Consider the following 16,816-nt stretch of genomic DNA (forward strand, 5'->3'; position numbering starts at 1 on the left):
CTATTCTAACACAGTGGTTTCTGGTTGATTAAATGAGGCCTCCTTGTTGGAACACAGGAATCCTAGCTCCTACTTTACCTGACAGAAGTGAAACTGTGATCAGAGGCATCGTAGCAGGAGTGCACTCCTCAGTCTTTTGGCTAAGATCAAGCATCAGGTCAAGCCCAAGATCGGATGCAATGTCTTTTCTTGTCAGCTTGGATCTTGTATTTCTCTCTTGTGGGGACCATAAATTGGAGCAAAGAGGGGCAAGCCCAGTCTGCTCCACACATTGGCTTTGTAACTTTCAGAATGGGGTAAACACCTCAAGGTTCCAACTCTCCTTTGTCCAACGTCTGGGAGGAATGGTGGGAGGTATCTCACAATACCTCCCCCAAGCTGCTACCACTAGTAATATTGTCCTGTGGAACTGAACTCAGGCAGTCACTGTTTGATCTCCAATGAGAACAGGACTCCAGGCTCTCTTCAATGTAAGACTGATGTAAGATTGTGAAAATGAAGAAATTTATGGAAAAGGATCTTGTTGGCTAAAATGTCATGATGTAATTGAGTTAGAAATACCTGCCAATGATAGTCACTCTTCAAGTTGAAACTGGTTGATAAATGACAAGTTCACAAACACTGCAAATAGCACAGCATGATTAACTGCTGATGAACATTGTTGAGAGTTTTTAACAAAAACCTGAAGTAGATTTGGGTGTAATGAGCCATTGCACGTTACCATTTTCCCAGCCAGTGTTTACCTGTTTCTGATGTCCACCACAGACTAACAAAGTTGATGCTGGTTAAGAACAGATTGGCTATGGTGTAAATTTATGTCTCTGCCATTCAGTTGTGCTTTCAATCCTCCTCCCTCACTGGATGAAGAGCAATGAAGGAGGAACTCTAGAGAAATAAGATTAAACCAAAGGCAACAAAAACAGAAAATGCAGGAAAATCTCAGCAGGTCTGACAGCACCTGTGGGGAAAGAATAGAGCCAACATTTCGAGTCTAGATGACCCTTCATCAGAGCTGATCATCTGGACTCGAAATGTTGGCTCTATTCTCTCTCCACAGATACTGTCAGACCTGTTGAGATTTTCCAGCATTTTCTGTTTTTGTTTCAGATTCCAGCATCCGCAGTATTTTGCTTAAACAAAAGAGAGACTGTCCATACCAATGATATCTAGTAGGCCCACTTGCAACCACTTGGATTACTGCCTCCACTGACTCCAGTGCAGCAAACATAACACTTTCAGAGCTGTGTATTGCAGTGACAAAATTCATCTCCTCCTCATCCTCCTTACTTTGTGGTACAGTTTCATTCTCAGCTTCCTCCCCGAATTGGTGCAATTGTATCTATTGGCACCCAGCTGCACATCAGAATGAATGGCCGGATTCCACCCGTTTATGACATTTGACCTCTTGCATATGTCCCTAATACATTTGCAAAATGAAACAGCACCTCCAAAGTCTCCAGCTGTAAATCAAAGCCAATAAACACAACAGCATTTCTCCCAGTGCCTCAATCTCTTTCTTATCAGAAGAGCTGTAAAATTTACAGGGTGTGGTGTAGGTTTTCTTCCCCTTTAGGGAGAATGAAATGCAGATGACTGCTGGTGATGTGTACTTCATCAAATAGTTCCTGCTATAACTCCCAAGTTAATTCCCTCCCCTGTCCTTTATGGTGAATGTTTCAGGGTTAATGCTTGCCATTGTAGGAGTGAATGATTCAGAGTGCTGAGGTGCCTCATCGAGAATGTATCATCTTCTCTTCCCGGGTAGCTAGAGCATCAGATGGAGAATGTATTTTTTCAAGCTAACTCAACAGATTCCCCTTGAAAATCAATATACGCAAGAGTTTCGACTGTGTTGTGCTGCAGTCTGTGTACAAAATAGTAAATGGGCATTATAGAAAAACAGTGATGCTAACCATGAGTGTAGGGGATGACCTCTGACATTACTCTCCCCAAACCCCTCTATTGCTTCCAGCCTGCAAATCACCAGGGTCCTCTGCTCGTATATTGTCAGAGGTCGTATGTTACATTAACCTTCCCCCATCCAGTCAGCATTTGATTTGATTGGATCTGGTTTAATTTATTATTGTTACATGTATTAACATACAGTGAAAAGTATTGTTTCTTGCGCGCTTTACAGACAAAGCATGCCATTCATAGAGAAGGAAATGAGAGAGTGCAGAATGTAGTGTTACAGTCATAGTTAAGGTGTAAAGAAAGATCAACTTAATGCAAGGTAGGTCCATTCAAAAGTCTGATGACAGCAGGGAAGAAGCTGTTCTTGAGTCGATTGGTATGTGACCTCAGACTTTTGTACCGTTTTCCCAACGGAATAAGATGGAAGAGAGAATGTCCAGAGTGCATGGGGTCCTTAATTATGCTGGCTGCTTTGCCAAGGCAGCGGGAAGTGTAGACAGAGTCAATGAATGGGGGGCTAGTTTGTGCTGCTAACTGTTGTAGAATCATCCAGTGCAGGATGAGGCAATTTAATCAATTGTGTCTATGCCAACTGTTTGAAAAAGTTATCCAATTAGTTCCACACTCCTACTCTTTGCCTTTTCAGGGATTTAGACAGTTCTCTTTCAAAAATTACTGTTGAATCTGCTTCCACCACCCTTTTAGGCAATGCATTCCAAAACATGTGGCCTTTACCTGCAGACAAGCAGAAAAGGAGCATGTTGGAAAGAAATCTGGAGAAATGTGTATTGCTCAAGTGCCCAGGCCAGCTTATGTGATTCAGTGAACATACTTCATGCTTCCTTGTGTTGGCACCATTCCAGCACTGCACCAAATACTTTGTCAACTTCGTCGCAGGCCAAACAGCTAAATCAGAGAGAGATTCATAAGAACATGAGAAATAGGAGCTGTAGTAGGCCATTTGGCCCCTTGAACTTGTTCTGCCATTTAATATCATGGCTGATCTGACGTGGCCGTAACTCCACTTTCCTGCCTGCCCACCCCCATAATGCTTAATTCCCTTGTCAATTAAAAATCTGTCTAAATCAGCCTTGAATATATTCAGTGACCCAACGGTCAGTGATCTCATAGAATCATAGAATAATAGGATCTCTCCATTGAAGATGGAGGCCATTTGGCCCCTTGAGTCTGCACCGACCACAATCCCACCCAGGCCCTATTCTCGTAACCGTACATATTTACCCTGCCAATCTTCCTGACACTAAGGGCAATTTAGCATAGCCGATCAACATAACTTGCACATCTTTGGACTATGGAGGGAACCAGAGCACCCAGAGGAAACTAACGCAGACACGGGGAGAATATGCAAACTCCACACAGACAGTGACCTGAGGCCGGAAATGAACCAGGCCCTCTATGGCCAAAGAATTCCAAAGACTTATGACCAAGAGAAGAAATTCTCCGACTTATATTGGAGAGCTATTATTTTTAAACTGGGTCCCTTGGTTCTAGATTTTCCCCTAAAGAGGTAATATCTTCCCAGCATTTATCCTGTCAAGCCGCTCAGAATGTTACATGTTTCAGTAAGATTATCTCACATTCTTCCAAACTCTGGTGAGTACAGCCCCAATTATATAATTCATCAGGATTCAGGCCCTAACGTGGTTAGGGTGAAGCCTGTCCCAACAGGACAATTCCCTCTTTCCCCAGGACTGGTGCCAGTGCCCATGAATCAAAACCCACGTCTCCTGCACAAATTTTTGAGTGACACATTTAACTCTCAGATATTATTTATCCAATGCCTATTTATTTGTGGCTCAGGTAGTAATCTAGAGATTATTACCTTTGTGGTTCTGCATTTTAATTTGGTTTCTAGCTGTTCATACTCCCTCAGCAGCACCTCTTCTTGGTCTGCCTACGTCATTGGTACCCACAAGCACCATGAAAACTGGATCCTTTCATTCCCACCCCAACTTCCTCTCCAGTCCCAAGGAGATGTCCTTAATCCTTCAGAATTTATGGTCTCGATTGCAGGAAATAATATCCATTCCCCTAACTATACTACCCCTCCTTCTACTATGTTCTTTTAACTCCCCCCAGATTGAATGTCCCCCTTCTCTCATCCATGCAAGAACAGCTCTTCAACTGAGCTGTTACAATAGGGGCGTTTAAGGGGCTTTTAGATAAGCACACGAATATGCAAGGAATAGAAGGATATGGACCAAGGCCAGGCAGAAGGGATTAGTTTAATTGGGTTTATGTTCGGCACAACCTCGTGGGTCAAAGGGCCTGTTCCTGTGCTGTACTGTTCTATGTTCTATGACCTGAAGTTCCTCAAACTGCAGACACTTACTGGAGATATTTTTAAATTCTTTCATGGGTGCAGGTATCACTCACTCAGCCAGCATTTTTATTGCCCACCCATAATTACCCTTGAGAAGGTGGTGGTGAGCTGCTGCCTTGAACAGCTACAATGTTTGTGGTGTAGGTACATCCACATTGCTGTTAGGGAGGGAGTTCCAGGATTTTGTTACAGCAACAGTGGAGGAAAAGAGATATATTTCCAAATGAGGATGGCAAATGTCTTGGAGAGAAACTTACTGTTCCCATGCATCTGTTGTGCTTGTCCTTCCAGTTGGCAGTGATCATGGGTTTAGAAGGTGTAGTTGAAGGAGCCTTGGTGAGTTGCTGCAGTGCATCTTCTAGGTGGTACACACTGCTGCCACTGAGTGTTGGTGGTTAGGGAGTGGATGTTGGAGATGATGGATGGGGTGCTTCTTGAAGATGAGAAATGCATTAACAAAACTTGTAATTGGGAAAAAAACTCACAATGCTACATTCTATGCGCGTTACCATATGCCTCAGAAGCTTGGACAATATGTAAAGATCTGTGAAAGAAAATTGAAATGTGGATGTTGAGATATATGCTAAAAATTCCATATAGAGACCATAAGACAAATGATGAGATGCTTGAAATAGAAAGAGGAAAAAGAACTTTAGAAAGTGACATTCAGAAAAGAAAATGTCACTGTTTCAACCATTTGATCAGAGCTGAAGAGCTCCAAAGATCTTTCCAGAGGGCAAAGTGGAGGGTAGCAAAGAAAGGGGTCGACCGAGATGTAGTTGGATGATGGATGTCACAGGGTGATTGCAGACGAACCACAGTTGATGTGAGAGTATAGTGCAGGGCAGGCGGATGTGACAAAGCATGACAGCAGATCTCCTGCCAGGAGTAACTACAAGGAGCAGCATTATGATCATTCATATTAATTAGTCTTATCGTTCTTATGTTGAAAATACATGGCATTCTGGTGCTTTGCCAAGATCATCCTAAGTTTCTTCAGTCAACGTAGGCTGACATTAAAATATGGAAACTTAACATCCCCCATTTTTTTTTACTTCATGTCATCATAAAATACAGTTTATAATAGAAAAGGTTAGAAAGCTAAAATACATCATTTAACACATGGATTTTCAGCAGGATTTCAGAAGAAATCCAAGATTGAGGAAAACATTCTGACTTGGTATGTTTTGAATTGACTACCTCTAAAATGAATTGGATGAAGTCTGTTCAAAGACATTCAGGCAAATGAAGAGTTTCAGACAATCTTGGCACAAGATTTTGCACTGATGAACAAAACAATTACAATCGTTCTCTTTAAAATGTTTTCCAACTACCATAACCATTATCTTCAATCAACTTCTTCCAAACTTTTATGCAGATTATACGTTTCCAGTAGTGATGCACTTTACAACTGGCCACAAAATCAAAATACTGTGGAGCTTGGAATACGAAATTAGAACTGAAAATGCTGGAAATACTCAGTTGGTCAGGCAGTAAGTATCCTTAGAGAGAGAAAAAACATTTATTGTTTCAGGTTGATGACCCCCTGCCAGATCGAAGTGAGTATTTCCAGTATTTTCTCATTTTACTGCCACTGACCAAACTGGTCAAACACAAGTATTGCACTTGCTTATGATCAGAGTTGAGCTGAGCTGCTCACAGAGAAATGAAAGGCAAACTTGTCAATTCAGTAACACTGTAGGTTCTCTCCTCTTTGCATAGTGACGGTTCAGTGCTTTGATTCTGCACCTGGCCTTCCCCTATGTTACGAGTGATGGACTTGCCGTGTGACTCACACTGTGTCCTTCTCTCTCCCTTGCCTTCAATCCTCATATCCCGCTTCATCTCCTAACCATGCAGAGAATGATCAGCCCTCCTTGGTATGGTTTGATAGAGGAAAGTTTTATTTGACTTTTGATGGTAAGTAATGAACAATTTACATGAATTTGTTCCTGTTTTTTTTTCTTCTTCTCTGGCCTTGCTGCCTCTAATCCTGTATGTTGACCATTCCTAAGTGTCACTTGATGATATAGTTTCCGTTCTGCTCACTGTGTCTAATTATGATTTTTCTGTTTGCACGCTGTTTAAGGCTTGGATTTTCAATAATTTTCTGTGAAATACTTATTCCTGTTCTTATTCCACAAATAAATCATGATCAATGTTATTCATACAATTGTTCTGCAGGTACAAATCTATAGACTGAATGTTCTAATTTGCCTATTTTAAAAGTAAAATCAATGTGACGGATGATATGCCAATTTTACATTTATCGGTAACATTTTAAAAATAAGTTTTCCCATTCCCTCCTTTTGGGTCAATAATTGAAATAACCTTCCTTAACCCAATGATGATGTCATTCTTAGACCCAAGCAAGTTCCAAACTCAGCGCCTCGCCCACCAGGAACACATCAGGAAATTGCAGATGCAGTCATGATGGTCACTAAATCATGGGAGCCTGTGTGATTTTCTAAAATACATTCAGAAAATTGGTCAGATATATTAGAGTATTTATTAGAAATAATATTCACTATAATAATATTTAACACAAGTCTTTAACAGAAAAATCCAGATTCACTAAACTTTACCTCTGTTTTACTGTTGCTATAGTACTGTCCAAGGGGGATAGTTGCCTTCAGTACCTCACCCAAGTGGCTATATTTATGCTGGAGCCTAGATTTTGTTTTATGCCACAGAGTATATCCCTGGGACAATCATAGATGAACCCAATGCACATGCGTGTAAACACAAACTTTCCAGGAACCAGATAATGATCACTAACAGGAATCCAGGCAGTGTTTTCTTTAATCTGTCCCCTTACTCTGATGTTCTGATGCCAAAATGTACTCCAATTTCTATTCTAACTGAGATCAAGTAAGTCAACACAGGGCAAGGGTTGAGTTTGAGTTTTCATGATCTGTGTGGCTCAGTATTCTACTGGTCAGATCATTAACCAATTAAACCACTGGGACAGCATAATATTATTTTTGCACATTGCATCCAATCACTTTACCAGACTTGCAATGTCATCCCTGCAACAAAATAAGAAAAAATATTTGTTTTGCCAATACATTGATTATTAATCATGACCCCAGCTGAATTATATATTTGATTATGGAGGAATCAGCAAGGCTAGAGTAATAATTAACTTATTCATATATAGATTGTCCTTCTAAATATAATTGGCTTTATAAGATTATAAAATATATAATTATATACAAGATAAACAGATGAATGAACTGAACAAAATCACAAAGACTTAAATTAATATTCTGAAAGCTAATAAGATTATAAAATTACATGGCCACGATTCTCCCATTAGCGCAGTGGGCTGTGAGATTCTATTATCGGCTGAATCGTGAGGTGTGTGCCGTGCTTATGTCTCCCAGTGCTGGATTTCCGGTGGGGATGGGGGATCCCGCTGCCACTCTGCAGACAGGATCAGCGGGAGAAGAAGGAGACCAGCGATGGGGGCGGGCTGGAGAGGTGGGGTGGGGTTGTGTCAGCCTGCTGGGGGGATGTAGGCACTGTGGTGGAGCAGTCGGGGGTTGTAGGGCGGGGGGGGGAGGTATTACTGTTGAAGATGGGAAATCAGTGGGAGGGGCTGGAGATCGCAGCGGGCCAGGAGGGGTGTGGTCGGGCTGGACCCCGGAATGGTTGGGGGTCCAGCGATCGGGCTGTGGGGGGGGGAGGGGGGGAGCGGAAAGCCAGCACTGCAGGGGTCACGGGGCTGGCCAGCAATCGAGCTGGCCAGCAATCAGGAGGCCATCAGTGTGGGGCCACTGTGCATGTGCCGAACTTGGCACTGACAGATTGGCGCATGCGCAGTATGCGGAATCAGTGTGCTGATTCCAGCCTTTTCAGCGGGAATAGGCTCCGCCTCCTAGTTTTTAATGATATTCTCACTGGTGACCTCAGCAGTGCACAGAACGTGGGAGATTCTTCTCTGAACGCCCACTGAAAAAACCAGCGTGAATTACTCCAGTTTTCATGTGAATTCTACACTTAGAATTTTTTTGGGAGAATTCCGTCCACAGTATTTGAATTTCATATTTTCCTTCCTTTTCATACAGCAAGCATTGTTGTTAATGAGAGTGAAAGGGCATATTGTATTATATGTACTTACAGTTTCCGTAGTAACCCCCAATACTAATAGCACCTATAGAAATTGTGGTGAGCTAATCAGACACTCCAGACTATAGTATATGACTGCATAATCTCCTGTGACCCCAGGAGTTCCCGTTATGCAGTGTATTTAGAGTGGTGATGATTTTTATTTTAATTAAGAGAATGGATTTGGGATTTCAGCTGAGAAAACGGTATCATTTTAAGCTGACAAATGGAAATGCCCTCTGAAGAGTGCGACAAGCCATGTCTAAAAGGTGAAGAGTCGTATTTCTCCCCTCCACTGCTGAAGATTATTGCTACTAGGGTGTGGTTTCTTGAGAACCAACATCTCTTCAGTACATGGTCTTTCTTAGCATTAGTCCAGGGAGTAAATATTAGCAAGTATTCAACCAAAAAGGTAATCGCACCCAAGTCCTCACCCAACACCCCCACACTCACTTTCCAGTGGAGTTACCAGATATGGTGTGGGTAACCTGACTGATTTCCTTTCAGTCTGCACTCAAGGCCAAATAGAATGGCTATGGTCATCAAATTCAGCATTGACCAAAAATTAGATGGGAGACCTTTCTGATTTAGTTACCAGAGTTTGTAGTGCACTTACTTCTGTCCTATTGAGGTGTCTCAGTGCGTTCTAATCAGACAAGTGGGAGTGTTAGTCATTTTTCTCATTCATATGAATAATAATTCTTTAACACAAGATCCTGCCCCTTTTGTGTCATTGCTAGCTGAAGAGACAACGGGACAGTTGTTATTACTAAGGCTAAGTATTCACATGTGTGATATATTAACTTTTGAATGAAAGCTTCAGAAAGATTTAGTGGGAAGATGTAATCTTACAGTGTATTAGGTATCTTATTTTATTATTGAATGTAGAATGATTTGATCAATGCAGTCCTTGAAGAGATATCAAAGTAAAAACTCTAAGTGGCATGTTATTTTGGTACCTTTCAGTACTTTATTTCTAATCAAAAAAGCCAATTCAAATTAAGTCCAATCACGGCCCCCACATGAGGGCCAAACAAGATCCAAGCCGCCAAGACAAGAAATTGCATCCCATCTTAGGCTTTATCAAACAAGATCCAAGCTGACAGGATGAGGCATTGCAACCCCTCCTGGGCTTGATCTAACGCTTCATCTTAGCCAAAAGGCCCAGATGGCTTTGAAAAATTGCATCAGGTCAAGCCTCAGTTTAACCTCGTTGGCTACCCTGATCCTTTACCCTACCCTAGCTTAGGGAAACCAGGTGTCATCGCACCCCAAGTAAAATGCGCTAGCCGCGTCCCCTGCCTGATCATGGTTTCACTCCTGGGAGGCCATTCTGCCTGATCACTGACTCTCCCCTGCCATCATGCTTGGTGAGGAGAACTTCAGGGTTGGAACAGCAAGTGGCATGTTGAAGCAACATTAGTTTCATTATTGTCAACCCTGTGGTGAATGAATGTTAATTCTCAAGAAAGCTGAAGGGGTCAGGGAAATTTGTTGACCAGTAAGTCACCAAGATCTTTATAACAATTTTATATTATTGAACTGCTGCCACTGGAAGTGGTTAGTTTGCAAACTGCCCCAGTGCCAGTCCTTCATAAAACATTAGTGTTATTTACATTTATTTTGTTTCAAAAGATTTCTTGAAGAGTCAAGGTCTCTGGTCCAGGCCACAGCAAAATTGAAAGTTTCTCTTGAAGTTGGACCATGGAGATCCCAGGTTCCCTTTTTGGTTGTTGTTCAGCTAGCTAATCAATGAGGGTGCTACATTTGCAGTAGCCTCAGGGGTAGGGAAGGCAACAATTAGTCAACGTCCTTGTTCCTTACTGCTAATCCATTGACCCATGTGGGAAAATATGCATGTGTAACATTGTGTAAGGATAGGCGGGGATGGCCTGGTTTTAGGCTCCACCGTCAGGAATGACCACCTCCAGGAGGTATCAGAATGTAGTTAATACCAATAGAAATTTACTCCTGAAAGAATCAATGTCTTAAAGAAAGGAGGGATGAAAATATGTTATTCGTCTTGATGTTTAACATGAAGTCCTCTTTTATTCAATGACATCATCAAAGGGTTTATTTGAACTCAAAGTTACCGAAGGAGTAATAGTGCAACTCCCAAATGGAAAATCATAGTAACTATCCTTAAAAAGTACTAACGAGAAGTTCATAACTCAAATTTAAGTTCACTCTGTAACTGACCCATGACCCAGTTTATCTGCAAAGTGTAAAATTTATTAGTACCAAGTTTATCCCCCAAGACTTTTAAAGATTTTACATAAAGAGTACACAAATAAGTAATCCGTCATTTTGTTTCTCATGTATTTTCACCAGTTTTCAATTTGCCTTTTTAATACTACCTGCATGATTTAAACCACGTCGAAACTATCTCACGCATGTGCTGCTCTTCTGTTTTTGCTCTGCTTAAGTCATTACTGTATTATTTGAATGGATTGTTTATTCAAATGAGCCCAATGTAACTAAAGGCTGAAATGTATTTACTTCCATTGCAGGGGCTTCCCGAGGACCCAGTCCCTTGACCATGGGTGCACAGGATACGCTCCCTGTTGCTGCAGCCTTTACAGAAACTGTCAATGCTTATTTCAAAGGAGCAGACCCAAGCAAGTGAGTAAACAACTCATGAACTTTCTAGTAGAAATGGTAAACATTATGTAATGGACCTCAATCCTGTGTAAAAGCAGTAAATGGCTTCTCACAGATAAGGAAGATCCCAGGTTTGATCCTTTTACTCTGTAGACAATTAGCTGATCCTAGTTAGGGAAACAGCAGGTATTTCACATTGGTCCTTGTGCCCCTGAATATAGGAGTATAAAAATTAGCCAAGGCAAGAACTCCTGATCACTGTCCAATAATTCCTGCTAGTAAGTGCAGGTATAACTGATACCAATACGATGCAGATCCAAGGTTGAATAGCCTTGTCCAGATTTAGATATGTAAGTTGCCTCAGGAGATGAGAAAAAAAGAAACAATTGAAGGAATTGAATCCTTTCTTCTGCTCTGAGGCAGTCATTCCCTTTAAGTACAAAGTGTGGTGATTGATTTTTTTTTTAACTTTTGACATCCCATTTTTCACGAAACTATTGAATCATAGAATGGTTCCAGGACAGAAGGAGGCTTTCCTGCCCATCATATCTTTGCTGGCTCTCTGCAAGAACAACTCATTAGTCCCCATCCTCTGCCCTTTCCCCATAACCCAGCATCTTGTTTTCTTTTCAGACACTAATCCAATTCTCGTTTGAAAGCCATGATTGAATCTGTTTCCACCTGTTAGAAGAATGAACTCCGAAGAATCATTCAACACTCGAGCCTGATTCAATCGACAAACAGTTTATTGAATTATGTCGGTGGGGAGAAGTCACAGAGTCAGACCATGTGCACCTCCATCGAAAAAAGAAAATCATCAATTGTTATATAGCAACTCAGCCCATCCCGGCTGGACACACAATCCAATCATAAAGGTTACAGATTACATACAGTACATATACGTCCAATAAAATTAATAACTGGGCATCATGAGGCTGTGTGACCAGCTCATGAACAGATAGATGTCCTTTCTCATGTTTTCCAGACCCCACAATCAACTGTCCTTGGGCCTTCTCTGTACATTGTCTCTGTCTAGTGAGCTGTTAGCAGTTACTTAGAGGCAGCTAAAGTGGAGGCCGTGCTGAACGAGCTGTTTGCTCTGTCTGTATTACTGAATATCCCCTTGAATTTGGTCACGCTAACCAGTCAGCTAACCTCGTGATGCCTCTCAAACTATTATACTCCATTCTGATGTATATTTCTAGTAATGATATGTATTGCTGGTGCCTTTTCCCTGGGCCCACCTCAACAATCCCCCCTTTCAGTAATGAACTAGCCCTAGTCCCAGTAACTGACACCATTAGCTCAACCCCCTTTTCCTTAATTGTCCGGTATTCCCTGCCTCTGACATGCTGGCCAGCCACGTGATTTCAGGAATCCCGATTGTCGAGATCAAATTAATGTGTTTCAAATTAATATTTCCTTCTGATGTAAATACCTGCCTATTCTCTTTGATCCTCGCTGCAGCCTTCTTTCGTAAAGCATATTGTCTGCATGATCGATATGCTATCACACCCCATGCTAGTGCCAAGATCAGCTGTACCTCTATTAATATATGTGATATTATCCGAATCCAAGAATGCTTATTCCCCATGTTCATTCCCCAGTCCCATACCCTTTCCTACCAGTTCTGGTTGGTATCCTGCTCAAGGACTTTACCGCCAACTGCTGAATAAAATTTGTGTTTTACTGACTGGCCAATCCAAAGTCTCAGTTCCCTTAGTACCTCTCCTAAATGTGGAACAGGAGCTTGTTCTGCTTCTCCATAATCCCATAAATGGTCATGGAGCTGATCCGTGGCATTAATAGTTTCCATTTCTCGGTGTTTAACATGGACTAATCGGGCTCGTCCTAAGTTGACTGGTCATGGGGTGTAAAGCAAAAATTTGGATATGGAATAGGGCAATGGAAATTACTGTAACAATATGATTCTTCAGGAGTAGAGATGCAGTAATTTCCCTCGTTCCTGTAACCAATCCTGGCAAAATGCATGGGAGCAGGTTCAATCTCTAAGACACAACCCTCAGCACGATTAAATCCACATTCATCCAGTTCCCCCTTCCCCACTGGGTGAGGACACACCGTAATACCACCCTGTTGCTTACACCCCGTGAGGGAAATCCCATATAGTGTGTTGTTCCTACGTATGGCAGACGTTTCGGTCGGATAATATCGGAGGGAGGTATTGCCAACACAACGCCAATGTTTTCTAGTTGGTCCTGCAGGAATGGTCCTGAGTCCTGGGTGACTACAGGGATCATTAGGACCACCCTTACTTTGGAGGCTTCACCTATTTCACAGTCAGGGATCACTGGGTATACCCTGGTAAGACTCTTCAGGGTGCAGTCATCCAGTATCCCTTTCTGTCTGGCCAACCAGGCCAAATGTGGGCTGTCGATCCAGTCTGGCCCCTCGCCCCTTTGGATTTGCTCTAGACTGTGCCTTAATTGTCCCACTATCCACAGACCGTAAACATCGCATGCCCGTCCTTGTCTGAGCCCTCCAGCATCCTCCCGCTCCCTATCGATGAGATGATTAATTGTTTTAGCATGGGCTTCCAGCATTGATATCCCATCTAACTGTATTTATTTCCTCCGGCTCCAAAGCAGCCATTCGTATAGCCTGTGGGGTCGCCCTTTCAGCAGCTTCATAAGCCGCTTGATCAGCTAACATATCTCTCTGCTGTCCTGCACTCTCAACCTTTAGATGGACCTTGATCTTTATCACAGCTGCTTCTACTGATGTTCTGGCTACTTCCACCTGGTTCCCAAACCACATTTTCAAGTTTTATATGACCCCCTCCTGATGTTAATCACCTCTGTCTACTCCAAGCAACCATATAATCATGTACCACTCCAAATGCATATTGGCTGTCCGTAAAGATATTCACACACATTCCCTCTGCTAAAGCTTCAGTTAGTGCCAACAGTTCCTGCATTTTGGGTGGACACTGTTCCTTTTAGCCCTCCCAGTAGCACTGCAGTGCCGGTGTGGTCTACTACAGCCCATCCGGTACAAAACTGTCCGTTTACGTAACGTCTGGATCCGTCAATATATCGGATCAAATCTGGGTTCTGCAGGGGTTCATCTGCTATCTCTCCTGCTACCTCCTCGTCCATCTCCACCTGACACTGGTGGAGTTCTCCCTTGGCTGTCATTCCTTCCTCCAAGTTAAGTCCTTTGTCCCTAACTATCCTAATGGATTTTTCTTTGGGCAATGACACTGCCTCCGAGGTGGCTGTCGTGCACCAGACATTGTGTTCGGTCTCCCCGGTGTTCAGTAACTCCAGTATGGTGTGTCAGATGTGGATAATCAATTGTCTCCACATAGTAACTGGTTCACACACTCTCGCTGCCCATGCGGCACTGTCAAGGGCAGCAATGCATTGGTGGAATCCCCTGACCACCGGAGATTCCTAGATAGAGTAACATGCACTCAGTGTCTCATAGCTCCCCCTTTTTCCTGGGTTATGACAGCATTATAGAATCCCCCGTCGATATTATAGTAAATGTGGAAGGGTTTTGACATGTCTGGGAGTTTAAGGGCTGGCGCTGTCATTACTCCAGTCTTCAGTTTTGAGTACAACTCCTCCTGCTCAATTCCCCACTCCACTGATTCCATTCCTGGTTTTCCACCCTTTACTAATCATTGGATAGGTTCGGCTAAAGTTGTGAACTGAGGGATAAAGTTTCTATAGTAATTGAACAAACCCATTACTCACCTCACTCATCATCCTGTTGTAGGTCGCTGCATGTTAGCGATCAATATTTTGCGACCAGTGGGGAGTTTCTTACTTCCCTGACTTCTGTTGCGCCCTAAGTATCAAACTTGGGTCTGTCTGATTTGTGCCTTTTTGGGGTTGATCTTAAAACTTGCTTTCTCTAGAGTTCATAAGATTGCCGTTATGGCTCCCAGGTGCTCTGTCTGTTGTCCACATACAGCAAAATAGTGCCCTTCTATGGAGTCAGGTCACACTTCACTAAGACTTTACTTATAAACCAATGGAAAGTATCAGAGCTATTGTGAAATCCCTGGGGAAGCCTAGTCCAGGTCTACTATTTGCCCTTTGAAGTAAAGCAAACTTATCCTTCCTAGCTGCACCATTACCCTCCTTTGACCTGCAGTCCTTTATGTCATGTGCATGTTCTCCCTGTGTCTGCGTGGGTTTCCTCCCACATTCTGAAAGACGTGTTGGTTAGATGCATTGACTCGAACAGGGTCGGACTGTGGTGACTAGGGGAATTTCACAGTAACTTCATTGCAGTGTTAATGTAAGCCTTACTTGTGACTAATAAATAAACTTAATAAAACTTTACTTATTACAATTTGTACACCTTTTCTGACTACCACGGGCAGCACAGTGGCACTGCAGTTAGCACTGCGGCCTCACAGTGTCAGGGACCCAGGTTCAATTCCCGGCTTAAGTCACTGTCTGTGTGGAGTCTGCACATTCTCCCATGTCTGCGTGTGTTTCCTCCAAGTGCTCCGGCTTTCTCCCACAGTCCAAAGATGTGCTGCTCAGGCGGATTGACCATGCTAAATTTCCCCTGAGTGTCAGGGGGACTAGCTAGGGTAAATGCATGTGGTTATGGGGAAAGGGCCTGGGTGGGATTGTGGTTGGTGCAGACTCGATGGGCCGAATGGCCTCCTTCTGCACTGTAGGCTTCTATGATCACGTCTTGGGGCTTTGTACTCAGCACGGCAATGACCTGGTTTATCACAATTAAAACAATTCTCTAACCTCCTTCCTCTTGCTGCTACTGGGGCGACCTTAACTTTCTGCTGGTTATCCACTGCGGTTGCCCAGTTTTCTATGTCATCGTGGTTATTGTATGTTACCACTCCCATGTTTAGAATAACCTGGTATGCCGGGTTAAGCCACCCTTGTACATTTGGATGAAGGCTGGGCATTGTTGGGTGGCTTTCACTGTACCACTGTGCCAAAAAAGCTTCAGATTTTTAGCCCCCATACTCCCTTTATGTGGGTCACTCTCACTATCAAGTTCCAATTTACTGGAACCCTCCCCCAAGCCGCTGTAACAGTGTCTCTAAAAACTAAGAGAGCTTGTTCTTCTTGTTGTTGATCGGTGGCTACACCTGCATACCAGGTTCCATCCTGGTGGGCGGCCTACAAACTTTCCCAGTATTTCGCAGGCACCTTGGTCCTAACTAGCCCGGCAATATCCCAGTTATGGAGATTAGGACATCTCAATCTTTTGCCAGAATGCTTCATTACTATGCCCAGGTTGCAGGACTGGCGGTTTGTCCAGTAGTTTCAGGTTATCTCCAGGGACAGTGAGGCATAAGTCATTGGTGATTGGGCAGATCGGGTCGGTTGTGCTGGGTGCCCGGGGCCCCAGGCACCCCCGGCTGGGCTGGGAATGTGGGGATATATTTCACCTTTACAGGTTCAGCTTTAACTGCCCCGGTAGTCTCATGTGGGGGAGGGGTATCCCAATCCTCACAGTGATATCTTTACACCTCCACATCTAGGGAATCCCCTAGTCAACCTCGTTGTCACTAGTCGATGCACTTGGTTCACTGTCTAGAGAACAAAGAACAGTACGGCATAGTAACAGGCCCTCCTGTAAAGGTAAGTTTCCGAGAGAGACTAGGCCCGAATCCGCTGGCCATATCGTCCGTCCAGACATGATGGCGGCCTGTTTCCTATCTCTTTCATACTGACGTACTCATGTAGTGTGCTCCATGCGGGTTCTGAGAATCAAAACCCAGGCTTTTTCATCTTTATCTTTCTTTTCCTTTTTCCACCACTCTCTCTGACCAGCAGGTGTCTGGTGGGATTCCCAACCGGATTTAATCATTCTATCTAAAGGTTTTTTATCCCA

At 43.1% G+C, this 16,816-nt stretch overlaps 1 protein-coding gene across 1 annotated transcript in view; it reads left to right on the forward strand.

Annotated features, from left to right (window-relative positions):
* The window catches only part of sgip1a (SH3GL interacting endocytic adaptor 1a), a gene marked incomplete at its 5' end in the record, with an annotated part of 139,282 nt that overhangs the window by 105,837 nt on the left and 16,629 nt on the right, over window positions 1–16,816 (forward strand). Inside the window, 2 exons of the mRNA XM_078219370.1 lie at window positions 6,119–6,178; window positions 10,879–10,990. Coding sequence (XP_078075496.1) covers window positions 6,119–6,178; window positions 10,879–10,990 — 172 coding nt within the window. The remainder of the gene's footprint in view (window positions 1–6,118; window positions 6,179–10,878; window positions 10,991–16,816) is intronic.

The sequence above is a fragment of the Mustelus asterias genome, chromosome 8 (assembly GCF_964213995.1).
Source record: "Mustelus asterias chromosome 8, sMusAst1.hap1.1, whole genome shotgun sequence".
Taxonomy (NCBI): domain Eukaryota; kingdom Metazoa; phylum Chordata; class Chondrichthyes; order Carcharhiniformes; family Triakidae; genus Mustelus; species Mustelus asterias.